General features: G+C 28.0%; 3 protein-coding genes across 5 annotated transcripts; 2 read left to right on the forward strand and 1 right to left on the reverse strand.

Annotated features, from left to right (window-relative positions):
- Positions 1-3,119: 3,119 nt before the first annotated feature.
- On the reverse strand, positions 3,120-19,707 carry LOC129966650 (CKLF-like MARVEL transmembrane domain-containing protein 4). 3 transcript variants are annotated; one of them, XM_056081150.1, is made up of 6 exons: positions 19,579-19,707; positions 14,923-15,048; positions 14,215-14,394; positions 12,134-12,232; positions 6,034-6,185; positions 3,120-5,886 (listed from the first exon to the last, which is right to left on the reverse strand). In XM_056081150.1, exons 2-5 carry the CDS (start codon positions 15,031-15,033, stop codon positions 6,036-6,038), a joined length of 540 nt encoding a protein of 179 aa, XP_055937125.1. In that variant the 5' UTR covers positions 15,034-15,048; positions 19,579-19,707; the 3' UTR covers positions 3,120-5,886; positions 6,034-6,035. The 3 variants fall into 3 exon arrangements, with proteins under 3 accessions (XP_055937125.1, XP_055937126.1, XP_055937124.1); XM_056081151.1 differs by having other exon boundaries at positions 3,120-5,883; positions 19,550-19,689; XM_056081149.1 differs by having other exon boundaries at positions 19,550-19,689.
- A 3,118-nt stretch (positions 19,708-22,825) lies between these two features.
- LOC129966485 (uncharacterized) lies at positions 22,826-24,268 on the forward strand. Its single transcript, XM_056080912.1, has one exon. It carries the CDS (start codon positions 22,826-22,828, stop codon positions 24,266-24,268), a length of 1,443 nt encoding a protein of 480 aa, XP_055936887.1.
- A 51-nt stretch (positions 24,269-24,319) lies between these two features.
- LOC129966486 (uncharacterized) lies at positions 24,320-25,144 on the forward strand. The gene has a single exon (XM_056080913.1). The coding sequence runs from the start codon at positions 24,320-24,322 to the stop codon at positions 25,142-25,144; it is 825 nt and encodes a 274-aa protein (XP_055936888.1).
- Positions 25,145-26,622: the final 1,478 nt, after the last annotated feature.

Below are 26,622 nucleotides of genomic sequence, written 5' to 3' on the forward strand. Positions count from 1 at the left end.
AAGTATTCAATAATGAACATTGCAGAAGTGATGGTCGTTAAACTTCATTCGCAAACAACAAGGCAGATTTCACGAATGCAACTAAAATGTGCTGATGCTCTATGCATTAGCCAAATGTTCTGGCGTACAATGGTCGGTGTTCCCTGCAGTAAATCCGGAGGAACGTGCTGGAAGAAAACAAAGTACTTTGTGCCACTGAGGCATTCGGGCAGAAGATACGGTCCAGATAGATGGCTCTGACCAGATGTTAATATCAAACTTGTGTTGTACGTTCAACGAGATAGTGATGTGGGGCAAAGCAAGCTTCATTTGAGAATAAAACTCTAGCAGAAAAGTGTGCATCTTCTTGTGTGACATCAAGCATCCAGCGTGCGAACTCTACCCGATTTGCGATTTTCATTGAAAAACATTACTTGCGACCCTATGTTTTCTGTTAATTTTTCAGCTATTTAACGCCTATTATCCTTGCTCTGAATTTGACAACGCTCTCTGCGAACATCGCTACTGATGTTGCAGCGATGTTTTCTGGTTCCCATTTTAATTTATCTTGAATATCTTTAAAACTACCCTATTCTCACGCAACACGCTTATATCAAATTATAGAATATAAAATTCTTTACATTTTCAAGTTTTTATTTCAAGTTTCAATATTTTTGCAAATATGGGTTCTAAAATACTTTTCACCTACTAAACGTCGTTTGGGACCCCATGTTGTATGGCGATTCTTTATCCTCTTGATGCCTACTATCACCCCTCTGAATTCGTCGGTAGAATTCGGTAATATCCTGTATATGTATGTATGCATTTTATTTGTATAAGTTTACTTTAATTGTAAAGATTACTGAAGATGCACTTTATTATTAAATTTTATTTTTTATTTTAACGAAATTTAAACTAAAGCTCTTGCTAAAAATGCTTTTATATTTCACAGAAAATACAAGAATAATCCTTTCAAAATCAGTTAAAGATTTTATTTGAAAGAAACCAATTCTATAAAGAGGAATCCATTGCAGTTATAAAGTAAATTCAAATTTCTCCCCAAATCTCATTTTAATGTATTTCTATAGCTACAGACATGACACAAAAAAGTTAAATCCCATAAAAAAAATTTAAAAAAAAAAGGAATCGTGCCAAACAAACACTGAGAAGTAAAATTACTTTGATTAATTAAACAAAATAATTTTTTACAAATAGTGCTTGAGATATTAAAAATATTGCAGAATTTAAAAGAAAATTAATGGATGGAAAATGAAGAACTTAAAAAGGTTCGTACAACATAAAAACTATGATAAAAAGCACTCGAAAAACTAAAAAGATACATGCGACTTTGAAAATATAATCCTGTAAAATTTTATTTATGCATTATTTAATTATTTTTTTTTTGTTTATTACTTTTTGAAACAAAAGTTCAAGTGTTCGTTCATGCTTCAATTTGCTGTTTTTCTTCACTTAAAATTTTTTTTGGATGGGAGGGAATTGTTAATTTTTGTTCCACCATTATTTTTTTGCTAACTAGTTTTCCCTGGTAATATTTCAAATACGATTTTAAATTGTTGGACATGTTACGATCAACAGCACCAGACAAAAAATCTTATTTCTATCATATATTTTGTTTCTATCTTATCATAAATGTCTGCACACGTTACTTTCAAAAGCAAACTGCTCCTTGCCTATCATTTTATATTTTACAATCTGAATTGGAAAAACATTTTTTTTAAAAACTAATTATAGCTTTTACCATTTTTACAAGGAGTAATATATTTTTCCATAGTGAATAATTTCGATTATCAATTGTCTATGACAATAAGTTTACTCAATCATCAACAGGTGATAGCAATTTTAAATCAACTCAATACTGGTGAACTCTTAATATATAACCTTTTTACCCTCAGCACAAGGGAAAAAATTTGTGATAAGAAATGGCAGTTTCTGTAGCTCTGAAGTGTCTTTTCCTTTGAAGTGAACGCTTTTTCCTTCTATAGCTGGAACTATCAAGGAAATACATTTCAGTAAAGAACTTTAAAAAGGCAATTTCTGTTCAAAAGAATCAGCACAGTTTGCATTTAAATCTTTATAGAGAAATTTTTTTATGCAATCATTAGGAAATTTAGTATAATAGACTGAGTTCCTGCATCACTAAAACTTTTACTCAGACCTATACAATTCCTTACATTAATGCATAAAAGTCCTTTCGCCTGGTAACAAATTCTGCTCTACAAAGCAAGATTTAAAAAAAGCAATTAAATGTTGATAATAAATGTAATCTGTATAATTAATCAATAAAAATATCTTCGAAGTTGGAATTCTAAATTCTTATTGTATCCTTGTTCTAAAAGGAAATTCTAGGGACCAGAGAAAATACGAATTGATGTCAAAAATTAACCATATATCAACAATATTAACAAGTGAAGTATCATTGTAAATAGGATCTTTCAAATAACTGAAAAATACCCTCTCCTCATATTATCCCTGAAAATATGCTGATGTGTGATAAAAAATAATTTGTTATTACTAGTGTATTCGATTAATTAAAAACAGTCATGTTCTATTTTAGATGAATAACTGTTGCTAAAGAAAATATCTATAACAGTACTTTTTAATTTCAGAAATAACAACTAAGACATTTTTCTTTTCCGAAACTCAAATTAACACCAAGCGATCTGCAAGTAACTGGGATTCTTTAGTTTAAAGCAGGTTGTAATGATTCAGATTATGTTCGTTATCATTAAATCAGATAATTTTCATGGAACATCAATGTGGTATCAACAGCAACATAGTATTAAGAGTCCCAATGAGTTTTCGACCACTAACATAGTAGACATAAATAAAATTATCATACAGCAATGACATTAAAAAGTGCCATATTCCATCAGCAAGAAGGCTGCTTTTAAAATTTATGGTGAATTTTTTTTATTACTATTTTCGAGTTTTAGTAAAAGTTATTACTAAAATACTGAACTAGTTTAGTGCATTAGTTATATAATTTATTCTATAGAAAACTTGATTAAACTGATTAAGCCACGACAAGATGAATGCTGATTCTAAGTGTCAAAAACAAAACTTTTGCTGAAATTTAAAATTCATAACTACAAGTTAACCATTATTAAATCCCACAAAAAAATTTTTTAAACTGAATATTTTATTTTTAATAGAATTACAAATACAATGCTTACATAAATTATGAGCATGCATATTCTATATGTAGATCTCTGTATTCACATAACTAGGATTAAAGCTATGCTTTCTTTACAAATACAACTGCAGAAAGATTATATTAGTGATGCATTTAAAATATTCGTTTATATACATAAATTGAAAACAAGAAGAAATTCATTAAATGATATTTGCCTCCTCCCTTTCTTTTTCTTTAAATAGAAATATATAATTTAACTTGGCCACATTTATCAACATCAGTTTTTGTACTTTTGAAAAGACTAATAATTATTCAATAATTTTTAAATCCATTAATGAATTTCTCCTCTATGCCAATGATATAACAGAATTTTTGTAAAGACACAAGCAACTTTTTAACTCTTGTTTCCTCAATATTTTTTATTTCCAACTCATAATATTGTATGTAATCTTAATCTAAATTAACCCGATACATTAGTTAATAAATAGAAGGAGTAAATAAGTTCACTTAATTTACAATTACTGTTCTTAGTGAATTTATGTTTAGTTTATATTTATAAAAATCATCAAAACAAAATGCAAGCAATGGTAAAAATGCAAGCAATTCTAAAAATTAACAGCAAAACATTAAAAAGTAAAGTATTTATTTTTACATAAAATAAATCTCATAATATAAATATGTTTAAAATTAAAATACTTAGATAAATTATGTACCAAATTAGATAAAAAGTTTTTTTGAACAAAATCTCATGAATTAATGCAAATATGCACTTTTCTTAAAATTCTTTCACAGATTATTAATTGGAAGTTCCAAAATTATAAAGATATAATAGTCTTCTGTGCTAAACAGAAGTCACTGAAAACTCACAACAGTTAAAAATAAATAATTATTCAACACAAAACCTAAGTAGCACACTCATTTGGTGGATACACAACCTCCCTTTTATAATAATAAATTCAATAACAACCCCAAGCACTCTTATAATACTGCAATACAAAAAAAAACCCCAAAAAAAACATGCATTATTTTCGATTTTACTACATTGTTATATAATATTTATATGCTGAATTATTAAAACTGTTAACATGTATCAAATTTTCAAATAAATTTAATGCCACAACTGCTTTATCACAATTAACTTTTAACAAATATTGTGTCATTGGAATGTTGTCATGTTCTTTTAAATACTATTATTTGTATATCCATATGTATAATATATATATATAACAAAACAATCTATCATTGTACTAAATATTTGCAATAAGGCAATCTGTTTATTGCAAAATATTCCATGCAATTTGTGAAACACTTATATATAAAGATTCAATGTAAAGTTTAAATATATATCTATATAAAATCTTTTAAGCAAATATATACATATAAACGTGCATAAATATATCAAGAGCAAAGTATTACAAAAAATGGGTGGGAAACTGTAAAATGTTAAGGGAATAATCCTATTTTGAACCTTTTTCTTTGCTTTTATTAAATGGATTTTCCGAAAATATAATTTTTATTTCATAATTCTTCAGGCCAATTTAAATTTGTAAAATATATCAAATGATATGTTCATAATTAAAATATTACTCAGATCCACATTTTAAAAATCCCAATTTGCTGTAATACTAAATCACACTCTGAAACTTAGATCCCAGAGTTCTACAAAAGAAATACAAAAACATTCCTCAATATTCAACAGCAATTGGAATAAAAATATAATTTTTACAGTTAGATGAGGAAAAAGTAAAGAATATATATTTGTTAAACATGGCAAACATTTCTTCACAATTTAAAAGATTGAGTAAAAAGTAAATTTCCTTCAAAATGGTTGAAAATGTACACAATTATGCACAGCAAACAAGAATGCAAAAACATTTATTCAAACCACATATGGCAGCCCATAAAATATCACTGAAGGATGGCAAAGACGTTTTGCTAAAAATTTCAAAGAATATTTTGTAGAAAATTTAATGTTTATTCTATTTTTGTCAAAATTGTTACAAAAATTACGATCTTAAAAATGACATCTTTAATGTTTAAAATATTTATTTCATATAAAATAATTAAATGAGTTTACAAAATATGTTAATTTTAAAAGATCTTTTTTCAAAAGATTTATTTTAGTAAGTAAACATTTCCATTACTTTTACTCTAAAATATGAAATTCTCAGAGCCAATTCCCCTTTCTTTCTTTCTTATTTTGATAAAAAACTGAGATCATTAAGTTATAAATTCTGGATTCAAGATATTTTTTTAAATAATATCTATTTTACTTTATTACATCTATAATACTTTTATCCCTGAGCACTGAATTAAACTGCAATTAAAAGTAACATTTAAGAAATGTAAACTCAATAAATGTAATTTTCAATAAAAAGTGGTTTTCAGTTGAAAGAAAAAAAAAAAAAAAAAAAAAATTGTCATTTAAAATAAAAAAATTATTAATAATAACTGCATTGACATTTAAACCTGAAAATAAATAGAGCTTAGCTAGTTACTGGCAATACAGGCAGTCCAAGAGAGTTTTGTACACATTTACGGTTAGAACAATAAGTAACAAAAAATAATCAACTATATCTAACACTAGTATGTTAAACATTTACAGTCTGACAAAATAAATCATAAAATGCATTTAACAAAAAACCAGAGTTAACAATTGAACAAGAAATGAAGATCCCACAGTTATAGATGTGTACTTAAATGGTTACAGCCAGAGAACAGGTTTGATCCAAAAGAGAAAAAAAAAAGCTCTTCTGAAAAATAAAATGTTATACAGTACCTGGATGAAATATAGAAGATTGTACATTGAATCAATGAATAGTCATATTCACAAAATACACATTCAAAAATTATAAAAATCCAAGTATTAAGTTAAAAGAATTTTGAAACTGTATGCATACTTTTAGTATGTAGGGTAACTCGGGCCAGTTGGTGTTGGAGATGTGCTGGTAGTAGTTGTTCGTTCACCTTGCGCAATAGCTCCTGACCTCCATAATTTATATTTTGTGAAAGCATCATAGCCAAACAGAGCCATACCAACAAAGCCAAAGAACTGAAATAATGTATATATCGCCAGTTAATAACACACACAAAAAAAAAATGACCAAAGAAAGCTTAAACCTACTTCTTCAGAAGATTTTAAACATATGGATAGAATTCATTCTATATTAAGCAGTTTTTCAACACTTCATTGCAACTAAAAAATATAAAAAGATACTGCTTTGTTTCAGCAAATACAAATTTTTGTATTTAATTAAATTAATAAGAAAGATCAATCACATCACCATGTTAAATATAAAAAAATCTACTCTGATTGTTTTTTGGATATTTTTCACTGTTATTAATAACTCACTTTGTCTTCCAGATTCATAAATACTTATAACCAAAACAAATTAAGAAAATCATTTTGACATATGACATTTCATTTAAATTAGCTAAATAGCTATTTTTTCAATTTTTTCTGAATAATTAATACATCATTTTATTTCCATTTCCATTTATACATATTTTTATCAGATCATTTTATTCCAACCTTCCGACTGCAAGCTTTTCAGATGAATTTAGGAAGTAAGCTTTTTTCCTTCATAAAAAAGTAAAAAAAGCCAAAATTTTAAGTTGTGTTTGCCTCAGAAAAGTTCATTCTCTGTTTAATTAAAAAGAAAAATTAATTTAAAACTCTTATATTCAATGAGCAAATATTCTTATTTATCAAATTAATAATATGTTTTACTTCATTTACTTTCATATATGTCTCTTGAGGAAGTTTATTACTTTGGGTTGCATCATTTGACTTGACACTGTGCATATTCATTAGGATTCTATGACAATAAAATTCCTCAAAACATCTCTTCAGCCAAATATGCTCAATTTATACATACATAATACATATTTATTCTATTTCTTCACAGATAATATACATCATATTTTTAACATGTGCATACAAATATGTACGTAAATTTTAAAATTTGGACAACATAAGGAGGCAATTTTATCTCGAAGTACAAAAGATATTCGAAACCACAAAAATGGCATCGCTTGACTTGAATAGAAATTCAAAATCTTTTCCCAGTCATGCTGTAATACTTATTAACTAAAAATATATCACACACTGACACTACAGATCTTAAATATTAGAACTAGCTATTTTTCGTGACCAGCTGGTTCGCCAGTATTAATGTTAGCTAAAATCTTCATTTAATATATTATGTAATTTGTTCTCATAATAGGTTCTTCAGCAAAATATTTTTAAGCTTCAAATTTCGATAGTCATTTCATTCACTTATTCACTATCGATTAGCACCAGTAAAATTCAGAGAATAACGATGAATTAATTAGTGGGTAATCGGTATTAGTAAGTGAAAATGATGAAACCACAATTAATATAAAAATATCTCTTTAGAGACTCCATGCGTCTTTAAAAATAAATAAATATGAGAACTGAAATCAGAGTCGTTCAGCATTGAAGACTTATGTGCACTCCCAAATAATTTTCATAATTTATAATTTCTTAAAGAATTATTCAACAAAAATTTTACGGATTCAATGAAAAGTTCAGTTTTTAGTTTTATTTTTAAAAGGATATATATGTTGTCAATAATAATTGTTTTTTTGGTTTAAAATATATTTCAAAAAATTATGAAGTCTAAATTTCAGACAGTCCTTTAGTTCTAAGGAATCATATTATGCAAAATATTCTGGACACTCCAACTTTTAAATAAATAAATAAACATTTTATATCTCCTGCATAAAAATCTGACCGATTCAATAAGTTCTGAATATTACAATATTAGAACAATCAACATTTTCATAATCTAAGCCAATCATTCGTAAGAAACTCTGGACGAGGATTGACTTCTTTGAGTCAGTTGATAAAGTGATCTAAAATCACCCATTTGCATATAGTGATATTGAAATTTTCATAAATCAGTAAGCTTTAATGATTGATTTCATTAATTGGAGTGCAATTTTTTTTATTTAAAATATCAGTGACTTACGAATATTTTGTTAAATATGATTCACAGAGCAGAGGATATATGTAAAAATTTAAAATTCGTAATTCATCAGCATTTATTGATTCCATTTATATAAAATATAATTATTTCATTTAGACCAATTGTGAGCAGATGTATGTCTATTACTAAAGGTTTAAAAATTAGCTGTTGAGCACCGCTTAGAGTAGATATACATATTAAACCATATTTACCTTAAATAAAACTATTTAATTGAATTAGTAATATTAGTATTGTAAAAGATTGTAGAAAACATTTCCTTTCATTTACTTTTCAGAAAATATAATATTTCATTTCATACAGACACGTGCTGAAAATTAAATTTTTATATGTTTAATTTGGAATGAGAATTAACTTATTTTTTAATTTGAGTTTTGGTACGATAGCAACATATTGATGAAACTTAATTTTTTCCTATTAACATGCAATGTGCAGCTTAAATTTTGTTTTGTGGGAAATAAATTGCGGAAAAATATAATTAAATTATTTTTTAAAAATAGAAATTTAATTTGTTAGTTAAAAAATTAGCCTCATTGAAAAGATTATTTTTTGAACTTCAATACGATGTAAGTCTCGAAGGTATACATGTGCACAATCTGGTAGCTGTAAGTCAAACGATCCGGCTTGTAGAACGAACGAACGAACACACACACACAGTTTTTTTGGAAAGATTTAAAGGCACCACCACTAATTCACTTTTGTGAAATTAAAAAGTAATGCTTTTCATAGCAATAAAAATGCCTCATAATGAAAAAAGTGTCAATAATTGGATGAATTTATTTAGATAATTTACATAAGTGAAATTCCTGAATAGTTTTCAAATTATTTGAAATCCAAACTAATTTTGACCACAAATAAGGCTAATTTCAGTAAATATCTGGTGACAGTTAATTTGTTAATACATTTTCTTTAAATGCTTCCATATACTCGAAAACTTTTAGTGCTGCTATTCCCAATGAAAGAAAATTTGTTGGATATTTTAAATAATTTTATTTGAAATGGTGGTTGCTACTACCAACGTTTCATTAAATTTTATAATAGTCTTTAAACATTTTTAATATTTATAATAAAAATTAGCTTTCGTTAATTTCTAAAACACATTTTGATGTGACATATTCAAAATAAGATATGCAGTTAGAGCTGATAAAGTGTTTTGCATATTAAACAAATTCAGCAACATATTTATACTTCCATAGTGACTATTATAATGATGGAGTATTTTTCTTATATGATACAAAACGTTGGTTATATGTCAGCCCCCCCCCAACACAGATTATTTTCAAGAAGTAGGCAAACTGCGATACTAATATCATGATTTCAAAATTCATAGTTCATGAATTATTAAGAAAGAAATGATTTAAATAATGATGAAAATTTAAGAAAAATGCACCATTTATTTTGAAAAACACAATACATTTCATTGATAAATTTATTTTGTTAAAACAATTTAATTCCATTTATAATGCTTATTAATTTAAAAACTAGCGCATTAGATGAGCAATATGGATAAAATTAAAAAAAATTTATATTTGAACAGTAAAACAATTAGTGTTTGATTTCCAAATTTAATTTTTATTTTTTCTATTATATTAACTATCATCTTAAAATCTATCAATTTATTTCTATCATTATAAACCATCATTATCTCAACTTTACAATTACTTTAAAATGATAATGAAATTAATTACCATTCTTATAATCAAAATTGTTTGTTACAATTTTGATTGCACATTTTTTCAACTATCCATTTATTTATTTTTTAACTTCAATCTTTTGAAAGATGCATAAAAGATCTTTCAAAGATTAAAAATATACAATAAAGCAACCTTTCTTTGTAACCAATGCATCAAAGATGTACAAGATGACTTTTTTTTAAAAAAAGATATTAATTTACAATCAAGCTAGAAATATTTATAACCTTCAATTCAACCAATATATTTTAACTTTCTCAATATGACATTTATACTATATTGTCATCAATAGTTAAGTTACAAGTAATTTTTATGTCACAAACAATAATATAAAATCCTTGAGTGGTTATTTTTAAGCATAAATGCAGTTATTTAGTTTTCAATTAAATCTAATAAAATAATATGCCTGCATTGTTGCGTAATTTGATATTATTACATATATATTGCGAGTATATACAAACTAAAATAAAGAAAAATTATAAGTATTTGTTTAAACATAATTTTTACAAAATTAATTTTATAAAAATTGGGATACAAATTAAAAACAAAAACATTACATCCAAGTTTTTTCATAAAAAAATTAATTTAAATATGAACTCTATTTAATTACAATTAGATGCATTTGGTGATTGGTTCGTTCGCAAGGAATATTATCTGCTTTAATTCCAAATTTTATGGGTAATGCAATGATCATAATTCCTCCTTAAATTGTTTTTACGCCTCAAATTATAACAGATATTAAATCTATGCTATTTTAACAATTTTATATCTGTTCTATTTATTATGTACATGAATTTTTCTAATGGGGCCCTGTTCTATGAAATCAAACTACCACTGAAAACTTATGTAGTTTGGTATTCGACTCTCTCTGAGTTAGAATATTTTAGATTGTCATATAATTTCACTTTATGATTCCTCAAGTAAAACCGAAAATAACAGAATTTTTTTCCTTAGGTTTCAACAAAATGAACTTAGTTTAGAAGAAAAAAAAATCATACTATTAAAATAAGATGTAACAATAAGAACGGTTTTGATTAGATTGAAATACTGAAATCTATTAGTATTCTATTGCAACAATGAGATCTATTACAGAAAATTATGATTAAGAATATTTTTTTTTAAATCCAGGAAGGAAAAATTATCTTTTAACAAAATTGTTATTATTAAAAAAAAAACAAAAACAAAAAAAAAAACAATTTTTTAAAGATGCCAATAACCTTAAAAAATTATCTTTTTTAATGCAGATAAATTTTTTTAGATAAGGTAACATCTATCTAAGGTGCAAATTTTTAACCTTCAAAGTGTACCTATGCTAAATTTGGTAGTTCTTGAGCCAATATCAAATAAGAAAATGAATAATTTCCCAGGAACATCAAAAATTGTCACAACCTCTTAAAAGATGGAAAGCCACATAAATAATTTGTCTTTCAAGTTTCTATCTCATTATAATGGAGTCATAATCTCTAATTCCTTTATAATGTAATAGCCAAGATGTGTCTTCTATGAAAACCCTCTAACTTCATTTGTTGACCAAATTTATTGTCGAAAGTATACCATCCAATGGGTCGAATGGTTCTTGCATCATTGAATAGAAAATCTCTTCTTCAAAGTAATTGACTAATACCAGATTCTCAATTTTACAAGAATTAAAATAGAATTCTTATTTATCAAGAATTAGGTTTTATTCAAATTTTTGTAAAGGAGACATGGGAAAATTTTCTAACAAAAGATTCTCTAAATTGTTCAATTGTTTACTAATCAGATGAATGTATAGGTCATTTGATTAAAACATATAATTAATTTTACTATTGGTTTGAAAATGATTTTAACTTACTATTGGTTTGAAATTTTTTTTCGGCATGCCAAAAAATCTTCCTTTAATAATTATATCAAACTTTTACAAATTATGCATAATATAAATTTAATATGCTTCTGTTTGTGACAAAACTGATAGCCCATGAACATTTAAAAATAATTCCTTGGGAAAATACCCTGCATATTGGGTATTTATTTACATTTGGATAAGCACCTCAAAAATATTTATATATTCGTTGGTACCTACTCACCATTCTTCGATTACTAGTTACATATATTCAAGACTGTGTTATTATTGAAGGAGATTTAAGGACAGATATATCAGCAAATTAAAAACATGGCAGAAATTTTTCTATACTGAATTGAAATATTCAGTGGTTATTTTATGTTTAGATAAACAATTTATCTTATAACATACAGAGAACACATGAGAAAATGGAATATGATGATACCATTTATTTCAATAAAAACAAAAACAGACTTACAGCACCAGCTCCCCAACCTGCATCTTCCCCAGCTTTGGCAACCACCACACAAGCTGCAATGAAGTAAAACACAGTCCACAGAGCAGTAAATCCCAATTCCTGAAAAAGAAAAAAATTACAAACCATTAAGTAACAAAAATTATAAATTTAAAAATCTTTAACCATGCTTTAACTCAAAAAGAGAATCAATATAATTAATAGATAGATTTAAAAGGAAGAATCTTTTTTATTAACAAGTTTATTATATCATTAAGTTTGATTATGAAGAAATAAACAGTTAATTTTAAAAATTAAAACAAAAATTCGAAGCTCAAATTATTTTTTTAAAGAAAACTCCTTTGCCTTTAGAAATATTTTATGTATTCAGAATATGGAAATTATGCAGTTCACTAAACAGTAGCATTTAAAAGCACTGCATAAAAATAAGAATCCAGAAGCAGAATTCTATAATTAAATTCGAAGTGCATAATTTTATCCTGAAAAATGCAAAACTAAACAGAACTTTATATACTAAAAGACCATATAAAATAAAAACAAATATGCGAGCAAAAATTAACTATATATATATAAACAGGAGTTATTTTAGCATCAATTTAAAGAATTTTAATTAAGTACTAAAAATATGAAGATACTCTGCAAAATATGAAACAGTTTGAAGAGTGGTTTCAAGTCATTTTCTATATTAATACGTAGATATGACAAAAAATATTAATGCTGAAATAAAAGGCAAATTTCACTTAAAGAAATGTGCACTTAACAGAAAAAAAATATTTATAAGATAAAAATGTTAAATAATGAATAGGAAATTAAATTACTAATTTTTCAGCATTAGAATATTTACTGAAATTTCCAACAAAAAAAAATGAAAACACTTTCATAACTCAATAGTGTTCTCATGTAAAAAATTTCATTTCAATCTCATTTTTTTTTTCAAGCATAAAATCATGTTCTTATAATAATAATAAAACTGCCACTTTTACTGCACATCATCACAGCTAATTACATTACTATTTGATTAAATAAATACAGTAAAGAAAATAATATTCCTACTTGAAATATTGGGGAAAAGGACATTTATATCCATCTGTATTTTTTCATGAAGACTACTGCCAATTTTAACATAATAAGGACATTTGAAGAATTAAAATTCCCAGTCTGCAAGATCTGAGAATATAAAAACAGGTAATTATTATTTTTTTCACTCATCATTTGCTTCAACTCAAAAGACTGTACAGTTTTGAATGAACTTCAACTGATATTACCATGGGTGGCATAAGTTTTACACAGGGATAAATGTGCTATACATTTGTTTCATACCAGAAGATAAGAGTGAAAATGACAATTTTTTCCTTCAGTGGTTTTATTATGAGATTCCAATAAAGATTTTGTTGACTCCCTTTTTAGTGCAATTTGCACATCTAATGTAAGCCACTTCTTTTAGTAAATTGACCTTGCCGAAATTCCTAATAAACATATTTATTCTAATATATTCAATAAAAATAAATAAATACATGTTTTTCACAAATTTTGAACTTATATCTTCACAAGTAAATTGAAAGTTATAGCAATATATCTGTTCCGGATAGAATTATGAAAAGTCTTATCACCAAGTATGCATAGCATTCATGAAATAAACACCATCTTGGGTAAGTGACAAAAAGTTTTGACAAATAAATATTCAATTTCTGACTTTTTAGGGTTGCACTTAGAATTGTCTGAATTGTCATATTTTGCAAGTTATTGTATGAAAAAAATTTAATTCTGTGATCATAACTTATGTCTAACTATACAAAATTTAATATAATTGCCAAACCTCAGTAAAACCAAAAATTAAGGATTAAAAATTTTTTTAAAAACCGGAATATAGTCTTGAAAATATTAGTAAAAATATCAATATTAAGCATATTTCAATCATGCCTAAAATTATTTGACGAAATGTGATGAAACATTATGTAGCTTTCCTCGCGCTATTAAACTGGCTTGCCATCATCTAGCTATATATATAAACATAAATAAGGACATGATATACTTAGTTCATAAAGATATACTAAATGATAATTTATCACAAAAAAGGTTCTTACGCCAAGCAACCAAGGAATCCAGTGTAACTTTTCAATGATATGGAACAAATATAATACAAGAAGAACTAGAACCACCCAAAATGCAGTCATGGCAACAAATATAAACCAACCACTTGCTGAACGTGAATAATAATCACCACTCGCCATTTGTATGCAGATAAAACCAATCAAACTGACAACCTGAAAAAGAAATATTTTTACTGATCCCCATTAATAGTAGAATATCATAAAATTGATAGACACCGGAATATATGAACACACTAAGATAAATGTTCAATGAAAATAAATATTTAATTCATAATAAGAATATCATTATTATCTCTGCTTTTCCAATGAAATGGTTCATGAAAATTTTAATTATAGCCAGATAAATTCTCTAAACATTCAAACGATGTCAACTATGCATTTGCCTCAGCATATGATGATTTATAACAAAATAGTAACTTGCTTCTATATTTTAATGCCAGTTTAATACTTTGATTGCTAGATTGTTGAATTATAATTAGACAAAGATACAAATTAGAATCTGATAGCATCAATGATTCAAACATATGTTTGATTAAAACATCTCCATAAAAAAACACTTATGATAAAACAATTTATGAAATAAGAGAAACAGCATTTTAACATATCTCTAAGAATCAGAAGAACATTTAAATATTTTTCTTTAATCTATATGTTTAAGTTGATAAAGAAAAAAACCCATACTGCTTGTGCTATTTTGAGTATTCCAGGTATGGTTTTGGCATAACTGGGATCAAACCGAATGTTTGGCGATACCTTCGTAGTTGTAGTTGCTGATACCGTTACAGTTGCCATTGTATATCAGAAAATCTAAAAACATAAAATTAAAACAGGAAAAATATTACATATTAATATTAAAATAATATTAATATAGCAATATTAATATTATTAATATAACAATAATATTAAAATATATACAACATATAGCAATAATATATCACATAATATAGTTGCTTATAAAAATTAAAATAACAGAAAAGATATTACATCAGATTAAAGATCTTAAATAATTCTTACAAAATAAACCGTTTTTCAAAGGTTTTTGGTTTAAATATTAATCAAATTACAGTGAAAAGTAAAATTAATCTAACATGCAATGCTTTTTTCCCCCTTAAATAATTCTGGAATGATTAGTATTTGTTAAAGGAATTAAATTTTACATTTCTAAGCACCTACAAAGTAAAAATATATACATATAAAAAAGAACCATATATATCTAGTTATGCAGAAACTTAAAAATAATTTAATGGTAGAGAATTATATGGTCTTTTGGTATATAAAGCTCTGTTTAGTTTTGTATTTTTCAAGATGAAATTATGCACTTCGAATTTAATTATAGAATTCTGCTTCTGGATTCTTATTTTTATGCAGTGCTTTTAAATGCTACTGTTTAGTGAACTGCATAATTTCCATATTCTGAATACATAAAATATTTCTAAAGGCAAAGGAGTTTTCTTTAAAAAAATAATTTGAGCTTCGAATTTTTGTTTTAATTTTTAAAATTAACTGTTTATTTCTTCATAATCAAACTTAATGATATAATAAACTTGTTAATAAAAAAGATTCTTCCTTTTAAATCTATCTATTAATTATATTGATTCTCTTTTTGAGTTAAAGCATGGTTAAAGATTTTTAAATTTATAATTTTTGTTACTTAATGGTTTGTAATTTTTTTTCTTTTTCAGGAATTGGGATTTATGCTCTGTGGACTGTGTTTTACTTCATTGCAGCTTGTGTGGTGGTTGCCAAAGCTGGAGAAGATGCAGGTTGGGGAGCTGGTGCTGTAAGTCTGTTTTTGTTTTTATTGAAATAAATGGTATCATCATATTCCATTTTCTCATGTGTTCTCTGTATGTTATAAGATAAATTGTTTATCTAAACAAAATAACCACTGAATATTTCAATTCAGTATAGAAAAATTTCTGCCATGTTTTTAATTTGTTGATATATCTGTCCTTAAATCTCCTTCAATAATAACACAGTCTTGAATATATGTAACTAGTACTCGAAGAATGGTGAGTAGGTACTAACGAATATATAAATATTTTTGAGGTGCTTATCCAAATGTAGATAAATACCAAATATGCAGGGTATTTTCCCAAGGAATTATTTTTAAATGCTCATGGGCGATCTGTTTTGCCACAAACAGAAACAAAGATTTTTTGGCATGCCAAAAAAAATTTCAAACCAATAGTAAAATTATTATTATTTCTTCTTTTCTCTAAAAGTCAGATGAATTCTCTAAAAATTCAAATGATGTCAACTTTGCAGTAATCTTAAGCACATGATGATTTTTTTTATTAAGATATAAATTCTTATATATTTCAAAATAATTAAATATTGAAAATTAATTAAAATAACTAATAAAATTTCAACAAAAACTTTTAAGTTATGATTTTTTAAAATTTTATTTAGAAATGTTGTAGAATTTCTACAATACAAAGATTTTTTGAAATTCAAGTTTAACTGTGTTGGAAATTAACAATTTAAGTCTTAATATTTGATTCAATTAACTTAATGATTACTCTGGATATCATTGGAAAAGTATGTACCATTTAAAATTTCAAGCCTTCATAAATGAATCTAAATTGTTGATTGATCAATTGATTGTAAAGGGCATTTTCAAGTAACAATAGAATACAACACAGCGAAAATATTCACTTAGAAATAAACTTTATGTAGAAGCTATAAAATTAATATTATCGTTTAAAGGCTTATTATAATTTCATGGCTCAATTAAAAATACTTATTTATGTGAATTAAGCAATCTGAATTTAAATTTTATTTTCAAAAATGCTTCCTTCTAATAAGTGATTCGGGCAGTCCCAATCTTGCCTTGGTTTTAAAAATCTCTAAGCAATAATTATTGTCTAAACGATATTTAGATTTCTAAGATGGTTCTTTCCATACTTTTAACATATATAGAATACAGTCAAAATATTTTAGTGAATAACAACGGCTAAATTTATAGCTTTGTTGATTATTCATTTTTTTATTTTATGTAAACATACACCAATTTTAAGAATCAATGGCAAAACATCTGAATGCTCCTGACCAGCAAAGAAATTCTTTACTTGCGAAAAATTTTAACCCCTCAGTTATTAAAAAAATTTAATAAATGATAAAAGCTATAATTTTAAAAGCCAAACAAGTGGCACAATAATTAACTTAATTTTGACAGATAAAAGACTTTATTAATAAAAGTGCTTATTTTCTTGCAATTAAATAATACACATTTAAAAAAAAATCCAAGCAGAGTTAAACATATATAATTTCCAGAATCTTTAAAAAAAATTGTAAAGTCCAAATTAACAAATTTAGAAATCTGGTAGTGATTTAGAAAACCAAATTTAATACCTCTAGCAAAATGTTTAGTAACAAACATGGCATGGAAAGAAAGGATATGTAACCCAATTGAATTTAACTGGGACAATTGACTAAGACTGCCAATGATCTTAGTTTTCTTTCCTTCTTCAAAACACGGCCTTGATGAATGCTTTTGTTTATTAGGAGATTTAAAATTAAAAATCAAAAGTAATCTAATATGGGTTATTATTAATAGGTCAAATTCCTTTGTACAGCAGCATAGAATAGTACATAGGAGGATTTGAATTTTTTTAATGGTTGAAGAAAAAATTAGCTCAGAAATTTATTTTCTATTTAGGATATTTCATTACAATTTGCTGAAAAATAGTTTTAATTTGACTATTCTTCCAATTATCAGTGATTTATATGTCAAATTTTACATATTTTATAATTTGAGACCACTACTGGTTTTCTTTTCGCTAAAATGAATTGAGGAAACCTTTACACGATCAAAATGAGGCTGCAAGTGTAAACATTTTCAGAATTCTTTATACAGTATAAATGTCGAACTTAGTTTCCTTAAATAAGAATCCAGATTAAAGTGTAAAAACTTTTAAATCAAAATAACCATCAAACCCAGACAAGTATTTAAATAGTCAGTAAATTCCTGGAAATTATTCCAAAATTTAAGATGTACATTAGAAAGTGCACTAACAAATAAAATTATTCAAGTAAGTATTATAAATGCATGGTTAACATCGAGTATCTGAACGTACAGAGAAATAATTTTAAAAAATTCTAAAATAGATTCATCTATATTATACAGCAATATAAAATTTTAGAAAACTAATATCTTAAAAATTACTGAAATGACAATATGCATGAATCAACTTTTTTCCCCACACAAATATGAAATTTTTAAAATGCTTTTGATATTCTCAGATAAGAATTTAAAATATTTTAAATAAATTCAAAAAAAACAAATGGGCGAAAAAAATAGTTAACATTTACTCATAACTTATTTGTTACAATTATACTCATATGAACTGCCAAAAAAAGGGAAACTTATTCGAATCTATTAATTACTCTAAAAAAATTTTACATTAAAAATAAGGAAATTATATATGTATAATCTAACCAATTAAAGCAAAAATTAAATAAAATTAAAACACATTTATATAATTACAGAACAATTTATTTTTACAAACAACAAAACAGAATAACAATTCAGAACATAAATTAGATAGATTTCAGTACTATATATAAAAATAATAAATAATTGACACATAGCTTCAATATTTCATAAAATAATTTCTAACAGTGTATCAAAAACACTGTATTACATGAACAAATTTTTACTAAACTTATTGTTAAATTATTTTTTTCTATTACTCATAGCCTTAAATAAAATTAAGGGAAAGATATAAATTCCATTATACTATTACATCGATTTTTTTGAAACACACAGATAAAAAAATTAGAATACTATATTAATATATAATAATGGTACATATAATATACATAAAAACTGTAATAAGAATATTTAATAATCATACACAAAAAAAAAGCTGAACTTTTTTTAAATTTTAAATCATACAGGAAATTTAGAACAGATCGTTTGCATTATTAACCAAAAAATTATAAAGCAAGTTTTCAAAATTGAACAAAAAAATTATAAACTTCCAATTATAGGCTCAAAATAAACAAAATTCGAGATGTGAAGAGGATATGCAAATAAGCAATTCTCTCTCACACACATTTTAAATAAATTCCATGAACTGTATTGAGAAACAAAAAGTTAAAAATGATGAAAATTAGTATAAATAGATTTGCATATAAAGACTAGCTTATCAAATCAACAATTATCAATAAAAAATTAAGTACGATATCTATATCAAAAACGGTAGTCAAACGTCAGACAATCTACCAGAAAAAATTATCGACAAAGTTCATACAATAATAATTTTGACAAAGTTCATACAATAATAATGAGAAATTAATTTACACTATGTCTGAGTAGAAGGAGTAACTCACGAGAATTTAAATTAGTTTTTTAATTAACTTGGCTTTGACACTCCCAAAGAGAAATATGTATTCACAAATAACAATTTTCGCTCCTACTGATCAGATTAATGCGGTGGCAATAAAAACACTGAATAAACGTTGCCAAATTGTGTTTCTTTCTAAATCTTTAAAGTAATCATTACTTGGTTTGAATACCGAAACTCCAAAAAATAAAATAAGAAATTCAAAACAGACGATTTTAAAAATTTTATATGAAAAAAATAATTGCCATTTTTTGAAACAGTTCAAATTATATTATAGTGCAGAATAATTTAATCTAATAATATTCTTAACACTTAAATGAAATGCAGTTCTTTTATGCCAGCTCTAATTGCACGAATACGCATGACCGTTGACCGATGATTAGCTTCTACTGGAACCTAAAGCTACTTTCTTATTCATTATGTTTTAAAAGATACGTGTAGTTTTCAAAGGTCAATAGTTTTACTCGCAAATATTCAAATGATAAAACGTGTCTTCGTTTTATAACGAAGTATTGTTTTGTTCTGCAACAGCAAAAACTTAGATATTTTTTAACTTTAACTGAAAATCAAGAATATGGTTTCATTATATAACGTAATTATTATTATTATATATAATTGTATTATGTGAAATTATAAAATCATTCTAAAACTGATTTTTTTTTAAAATCAGTGAAATTTTGATTGATATATTTTTAAGACTGCATAACAAAGTTTACATAAGAATTTATCACACGAACTTCGAAATTTCCGCATTGATACCCTTTTTAAACCATAAATAAGAGGAATGTGGTGTTTCAGAATGTTGAATGCAAACTGGCTCTCATACCGACAAATTTTCTACTATCAATCTAATCCTGATAATTCGCTTGATCCGAGAACAATGATTCGAGTTTTCATCGTGCTCATCTCATTTTTATTTGAAAAATCAGACTTTCAATATAAATAACATAGTACCGAGAAAAGAAAACATGTTTTTATTTTTACCCATAACAAATAGTTTAATTTAGAGTGAAAATAAAGAAAAATCAACGAAAAACTTCTAAATTGAAAAATTTCAGAAGCATTTTAAATACACATACTCAGATTTTTGCCTCAAAAAATTGAGAGTACTGTAGTAGTTGAGAGAGAAATTTTTGCAATCTCTCACATGGAAACAAAGTGTCACTGTTAAGTGGTATGTCATTTGGCTTCTATAATGGCCTCTAAACGTCATAGTACCGATTCGACCCATTTTTGGTGGTATCTGAAGATATTTTACACCTTTCTTCTTGCAATACTTGTTTTAAATGGATTTTATTTCTAATTTTGTATTTTTGAACCACCTTTTCGAGTATGTCCCATGAATATTTAATGGTATTGATGTAGGAGTACTGTAGTAGTGTGTGAAACTGTTGTTTACAATGAAAAAGACACCACATTTTGACGTTACGAGCATTCTGTTTGGGGTCGTTGTCGTACTGGAAAATGAAATTTCCATGTAAACCCAAATTTTTAGCACTTTCCTTTAGATTGCTGCAAAATATATCGAAGTAAACCGTATGGCTTATAATACCATCTATAAGAGTTAAATTTCCGACCCCGGATGAAGCCATGCAATCAGAAATCCTGACTTAGTCACCGATGTCACGTTGATTCTCTATATCTATTAATATTGTCTATGTTTCAGCTTTTGTTGTGTTCCGAATGGCAACGGTGTTAAAAAAGATGTATATGTAGTTTGGAATTCATTAAAAAAAGGTTGTGTTTTACTTTTGAGAATGGCTTTGAGTTTTATATTTACGCCATAAACAAATGCCCTTTCACCCAAGAAATCCAAAGCAGAGTCTTTAATGAAAGTATCTGAATAAGAATATTATCTGATTCGATGTCAAACCGTGACATCTGGCGTCCGCGACAGGACTCGGTTGCTTTTTAAGAGTAAGTATGAAACATTTCAGCATTTATTTCATTATGGAAAGTGTTTTGAAAGATAGGAAGCAACTGAGAAGACTGTTTACTATAGCATGCAATTCCTTTGACAAGGCAGAAAATCAACTGAGTTGTGCCGATAAAATCAGAGATTGAGGAGAAAGCTTTATTAATGATGGCATGTGAAGAAAAATTTAAACAGTTGTTGTATTCCGAGAAGACTTCCGATACTGAAATCGAGAGAGAAGTAGATGAGTCGGAAACTTACATTGATCGCTGGAGATCTTTAAAACAAAAGTTAGAATCATTTGTGATTGAACAGTTATCCTCTAAAAATGAAAGTTTTAATATTGGTACGAATACCTTATTAAATTATCCAAAAATAAAATTACCTACTTTTGACGGTAATGTACGCAATTGGTTATATTTTTGGGGACAGTTTCAAAAAATTAATGAGGACATTAATATCGATTCTCACGATAAATTTTCATATCTATCTCAAGCAATGGAACGAGCTTGTCCTGCCGAAGAATTAATTAAGAGCTTTCCTCCAGGTGGTAATAGCTATGAATAAGCTTTAAAACAATTAAAATTGCGTTTTGGCAGAGAAGAATTATTAATTCAAGTATACGTTAGAGATTTACTAGCATTAGTTCTTCAAAAACAGAGCTGTTAAAAAAATTCATTAAGAAAGTTGTTTGATCAACTCGAGAGTAAACTACGTTCACTTGAACTATTAGGAGTTACTAGGGAGAAATATGCTGCTATGTTATTTCCTCTAGTTGAGTCATCGCTACCCGAAGAAACTTTGATTGCTTGGGAGCGTTATAGATCAGCTCATCGTAGAGTTCGTGAAACGAACACGAATGATTCCGATCAAAATTCAACTAAAATAGAAAAAAGTGATTTAGAATTTATTTTAGAATTTTTACAAGATGAGGTTGAATTAGAAGAACGCATTCTTCTTGCTTCTAGAAGTTTCAACGCTTCTAAACCGAAAGCGGAAGTGAAATATAATAAATTTCCTGGTGATAAAAAAATGAGTGAAAATAAAACTAGGAATAAAGTTTTATGAGGCACCTAGTGCAACTGATCTTTTGACTTCGTCGCAAGTGTCAAAACAGTGCATATTTTGTTCTAATGCACACTATTCTGGAGATTGTTTTAAAGTAAGAAAAATGCCCTTGAAGCAAAGAGAGGCAATTGTTCAACAATCTCATAATTGTTTTTTATGCTTAAAAACTGGACATTCTGTCAGAGATTGTAATGTCAGAGCTAGTTGTTTGTGTTGTGGCAAAAAACACCACATTCTTCTGTGTAGAAAAATGAATCCGATATCTGAGTCTAAAGACAAAGAATCGCTTGAAGTTGATAAGAGAACTGATAGTAGTTCTGAAATGGATCAAGCTTTTTCCAACTTGTCTACCAATCCAAACGTAGTCCTGCAGACATTCAAAGTTGTAATTAGAGGCAACGGGAAAAAACGTGCATCAAGAGCTATTATCGATACTGGTTCACAGCGGTCATATTTACTACGAGCTACAGCTGAAGAAATGAGCTATGAGCCTACCAGCTGTGAATATTTGCAGTACTCCCTATTTGGTGGCAAGCATACTGGGGTATGTAAACATGATGTATATACTTTGTATTTATCGAGTGTACATGAGAATTATAATTGTAATTTTAAAGTTCTTAGTCAACAAATTATTTGGAAAACTGTGCCACCTACTGTGAATGAGTTTTGCGTGAAGGAGTTAGCTGCTTATAATGTAAATATTGTGGATAATTGTGAAGATCCTATTGAAATCCTTATCGGAGCTGATGTAGCTGTGAAGCTCATGACAGGAGGTTATCGTGAAATGTCTTGTGGACTCGTAGCGATTGAAACAAAACTTGGGTGGTCTATAATGGGACGAATAGCTGATACTTCGAGAAGTGAATGTTCATCTTTATTAGTTAAGTCCATGTTATCTACAACAGAGACAATAACAGACTTATGGTCCTTGGATACTCTTGGCATAACTGACCCATCTGTGAAGAAAAGCCAGATCGAGTTACAAGAAGCTGCTCGAAGGCATTTTCTAAATACAGTTCATTTGGTAGATGATCGTTTTGAAGTAGATTTGCCTTGGTTGGAAGATCATCCACTACTCCCAGATTATTTTGATTTAGCAAAGGGAAGACTGAACAAGACTGTTAAACGTCTTAAAACCGAGTCTAATTATGAAGCTTATGAGAATGTTTTTAGGGAATGGCTTGAGGAGGGAGTAATTGAGGAAGTTGCCAAAAATGATCAGGCTTCAGCACATTATCTGCCTCATCGAGAAGTTATCAAGGAGAATAGCACTACAAAGATCCGGCCTGTCTTTGACGCTTCGGCCAAGGCAAAGGTATTTCCTAGTCTTAATGATTGTCTTGAGAAGGGGCCGAATCTAATAGAGCAGATTCCGAGTATTTTAACCCGATTTCGAAAAGAGAAGATCGGTGTTATTGCTGACATCCGAAAAGCCTTTCTACAAATAGGTGTTTCACCCACGGATAGAGATTACTTGAGGTTTTTGTGGATTGGTAATGATGGTCAGCTGAAAGAGTACAGACATTGCCGTGTAGTTTTTGGTGTATCGAGTAGCCCTTTTCTTCTAAATTCTACTATTCAGCTTCATTTACAAACTGTTTTGGAAAAAATAGGAACTGGAGAATCTTCGTATCCAAAAGATGTCATTCAAAAACTTGCGCATAGTTTTTATGTCGACAATTGTGTTAGTTGAGTTAAAAATGAAAAAGAACTACATCGTTTTATTAACGTTTCGACTGAGGTAATGGCAGAGAAAAAATTCGAGCTTAGAGGGTATGAGTTCAGTGATGTCAATGCTGATACTTCTGCCGATACAAATGTGCTCGGCCTGGTATGGAATAAAAAATCTGACACTCTACGAATTAATACTGCAAGTGTAAAAGAATTATGCTTTGAAAAGGTAACAAAGCGATCAATCTTATCTACAGCTCATAGATTGTTCGATCCTCTTGGTATATGTTGTCCTGTCATCCTAATTCCTAAATTATTGCTTCAAGAAACGTGGAAGCAGAAAATAACATGGGATGAAGAAGTTGATAAAATTACAAAAAATACATTTTTAAAATGGATAAAAGATATTGACTGTTTAGAGAAAATCCGTTTTCCAAGCTATTTTGGTTCAGAGATTGCAAGTGGAGATATTTCAGTACATATTTTCTGTGATGCTAGTAAGCATGCCTATGCTGTAGCTGCTTTCATCCGAATACAGACCTGTGATTCAGTTAAAGTACAACTTATACAAGCTAGGAGTAGAGTTTCACCAACAGGAAAGGAAGGGATTACTATCTCTAGACTTGAGTTACTTGCAGCTACTGTCTCAGCAAGACTTTCAACTTCTATTTTGTCAGAGATACAGAGTGAAGAAGTTTACTTCTGGACTGATTCTTCGACTGTCTTGACATGGATTATGAGAGAAGAAGCCTGGAATGTCTTTGTCCAGAATAGAGTGAAGGAAATTAGAGCGTTAACAAATAAAAGTTCTTGGAGACATATCCCTGGTTCCATGAATCCTGCTGATCTCCCGAGTAGAGGTTGTTCAGTTCAAACTTTATTGAAATCTAACTGGTAGTTAGGACCAAGTTGGCTTTACTTGCCTAAAGAGGATTGGCCAAAAGGAAATCTAAGCTTAAATGAAAACGAGATTGTTCGGGAAAAGAAAAAGACCATAGTTTCATCTGTGACAAGAAGTTTGATTTCTACAAGTTTTGTTCCTAAGGAAGACTGGTATTACAAATATTTTTCGAAATACCAGAAAATAGTTCCTCTAATTGCCTGGATTCTACGGTTTACCTTTAATTGTCGAGCTGAAAAAATTAAGAAAAGACATGGAGACCTTGATTTTGATGAAATTTTTGAAGCCGAGAAATTATTAATCAAAATGGTTCAAGAGGATTGCTTTGTAGACGAGAGAGATAATAAATTAAAAACTTTAGGAGTATTTAAGGATCAGAGTGGAATCCTCAGAATGAAAACGAAACTTACCTTTCGACAGGATTCAGAAGAGTTTAAAACTCCAGCTATTCTTCCGTCCGATCATGAGGTGGTCAAGAGATTAATACGATATTATCACGAGAAAAATGCACATGCTGGTACCCAAATTGTAATAAATATTCTTCGAGAGAGATTTTGGCTTCTTAATGCTCGAAAAACGGTGAGATCTCTGATTAATAAATGCACCGTATGTAGAAGATTTTCTGCAAAAGGCGTGCAAGTTTGCACAGAAACCCCTCCAAACGACAGACTCCGAGAAGCGGCTGTGTTTGAAATTTGTGGCATTGATTTTGCTGGTCCAGTGATCTTTAAATTTAACACCAAATCCTGGATTTGCTTATTCACCTGCGCCGTATACAGGGCAGTGCATCTATAATTGGTTGAGTCCATGTCTACTGAGAGTTTTTTACTAGCCCTTAGAAGATTTATATCCCGCAGAGGAAGAAGTAAAATAATTTACTGTGACAACGGAACTAACTTTGTAGGAGCTTCAAATGCGTACGAGATCTAAACTGGAAGCAGATTATTGATGATACATCTATATCACCAATTCAATGGAAGTTTAATCCGCCAGCTGTCTCATGGTGGGGAGGTTGGTGGGAGAGATTAATAGGTATTCTCAAGAGTTTACTGAGGCGAGTACTAGGAAGAGCTTCTTTAACTTCCGAAGAAATGATCACCATTCTCTGCGCCTGTGAAGCAGTGATCAACTCCCGTCCATTGATCTATGTTACTGAAAATGATGTTACTTTGATGCCTTTAAGTCCATCTCTATTTCTTCAAGACATTCAAACAAGTGGTGTTCCTGATCTTGATGATATTGGACACAGAAGTCTGAATAAACGAGTCAAATACAGAGAAAACTTACAAAAGGATCTGCGAAAAAGATTTAGATCCGAATATCTAGGAGCACTTATTCAAAAATCGGATAAGACATGATCAGTGAAAGTGAATATCGGTGATGTTGTATTGATAGGAAGTGACAACACCAAGCGACTGAATTGGCCACTGGGAAAAATAATGGAGATTATTCCAGGTCAAGATGGAGTAACAAAA

This window comes from Argiope bruennichi, chromosome 4 (assembly GCF_947563725.1).
Source record: "Argiope bruennichi chromosome 4, qqArgBrue1.1, whole genome shotgun sequence".
NCBI lineage: Eukaryota > Metazoa > Arthropoda > Arachnida > Araneae > Araneidae > Argiope > Argiope bruennichi.

Bases quoted from the DNA above. Each gene is read 5' to 3' on its own strand.
- LOC129966650 (XM_056081150.1), bottom strand. From the start codon at position 15,033: ATGGCAACTGTAACGGTATCAGCAACTACAACTACGAAGGTATCGCCA. The intron at 14,395-14,922 runs GTATGGGTTTTT...TTTCTTTTTCAG, and splicing joins TACTCAAAATAGCACAAGCA to GTTGTCAGTTTGATTGGTTT. The intron at 6,186-12,133 runs GTAAGTCTGTTT...ACATTATTTCAG, and splicing joins CAGGTTGGGGAGCTGGTGCT to TTCTTTGGCTTTGTTGGTAT.
- LOC129966485 (XM_056080912.1), top strand. From the start codon at position 22,826: ATGAATCCGATATCTGAGTCTAAAGACAAAGAATCGCTTGAAGTTGAT.
- LOC129966486 (XM_056080913.1), top strand. From the start codon at position 24,320: ATGGCAGAGAAAAAATTCGAGCTTAGAGGGTATGAGTTCAGTGATGTC.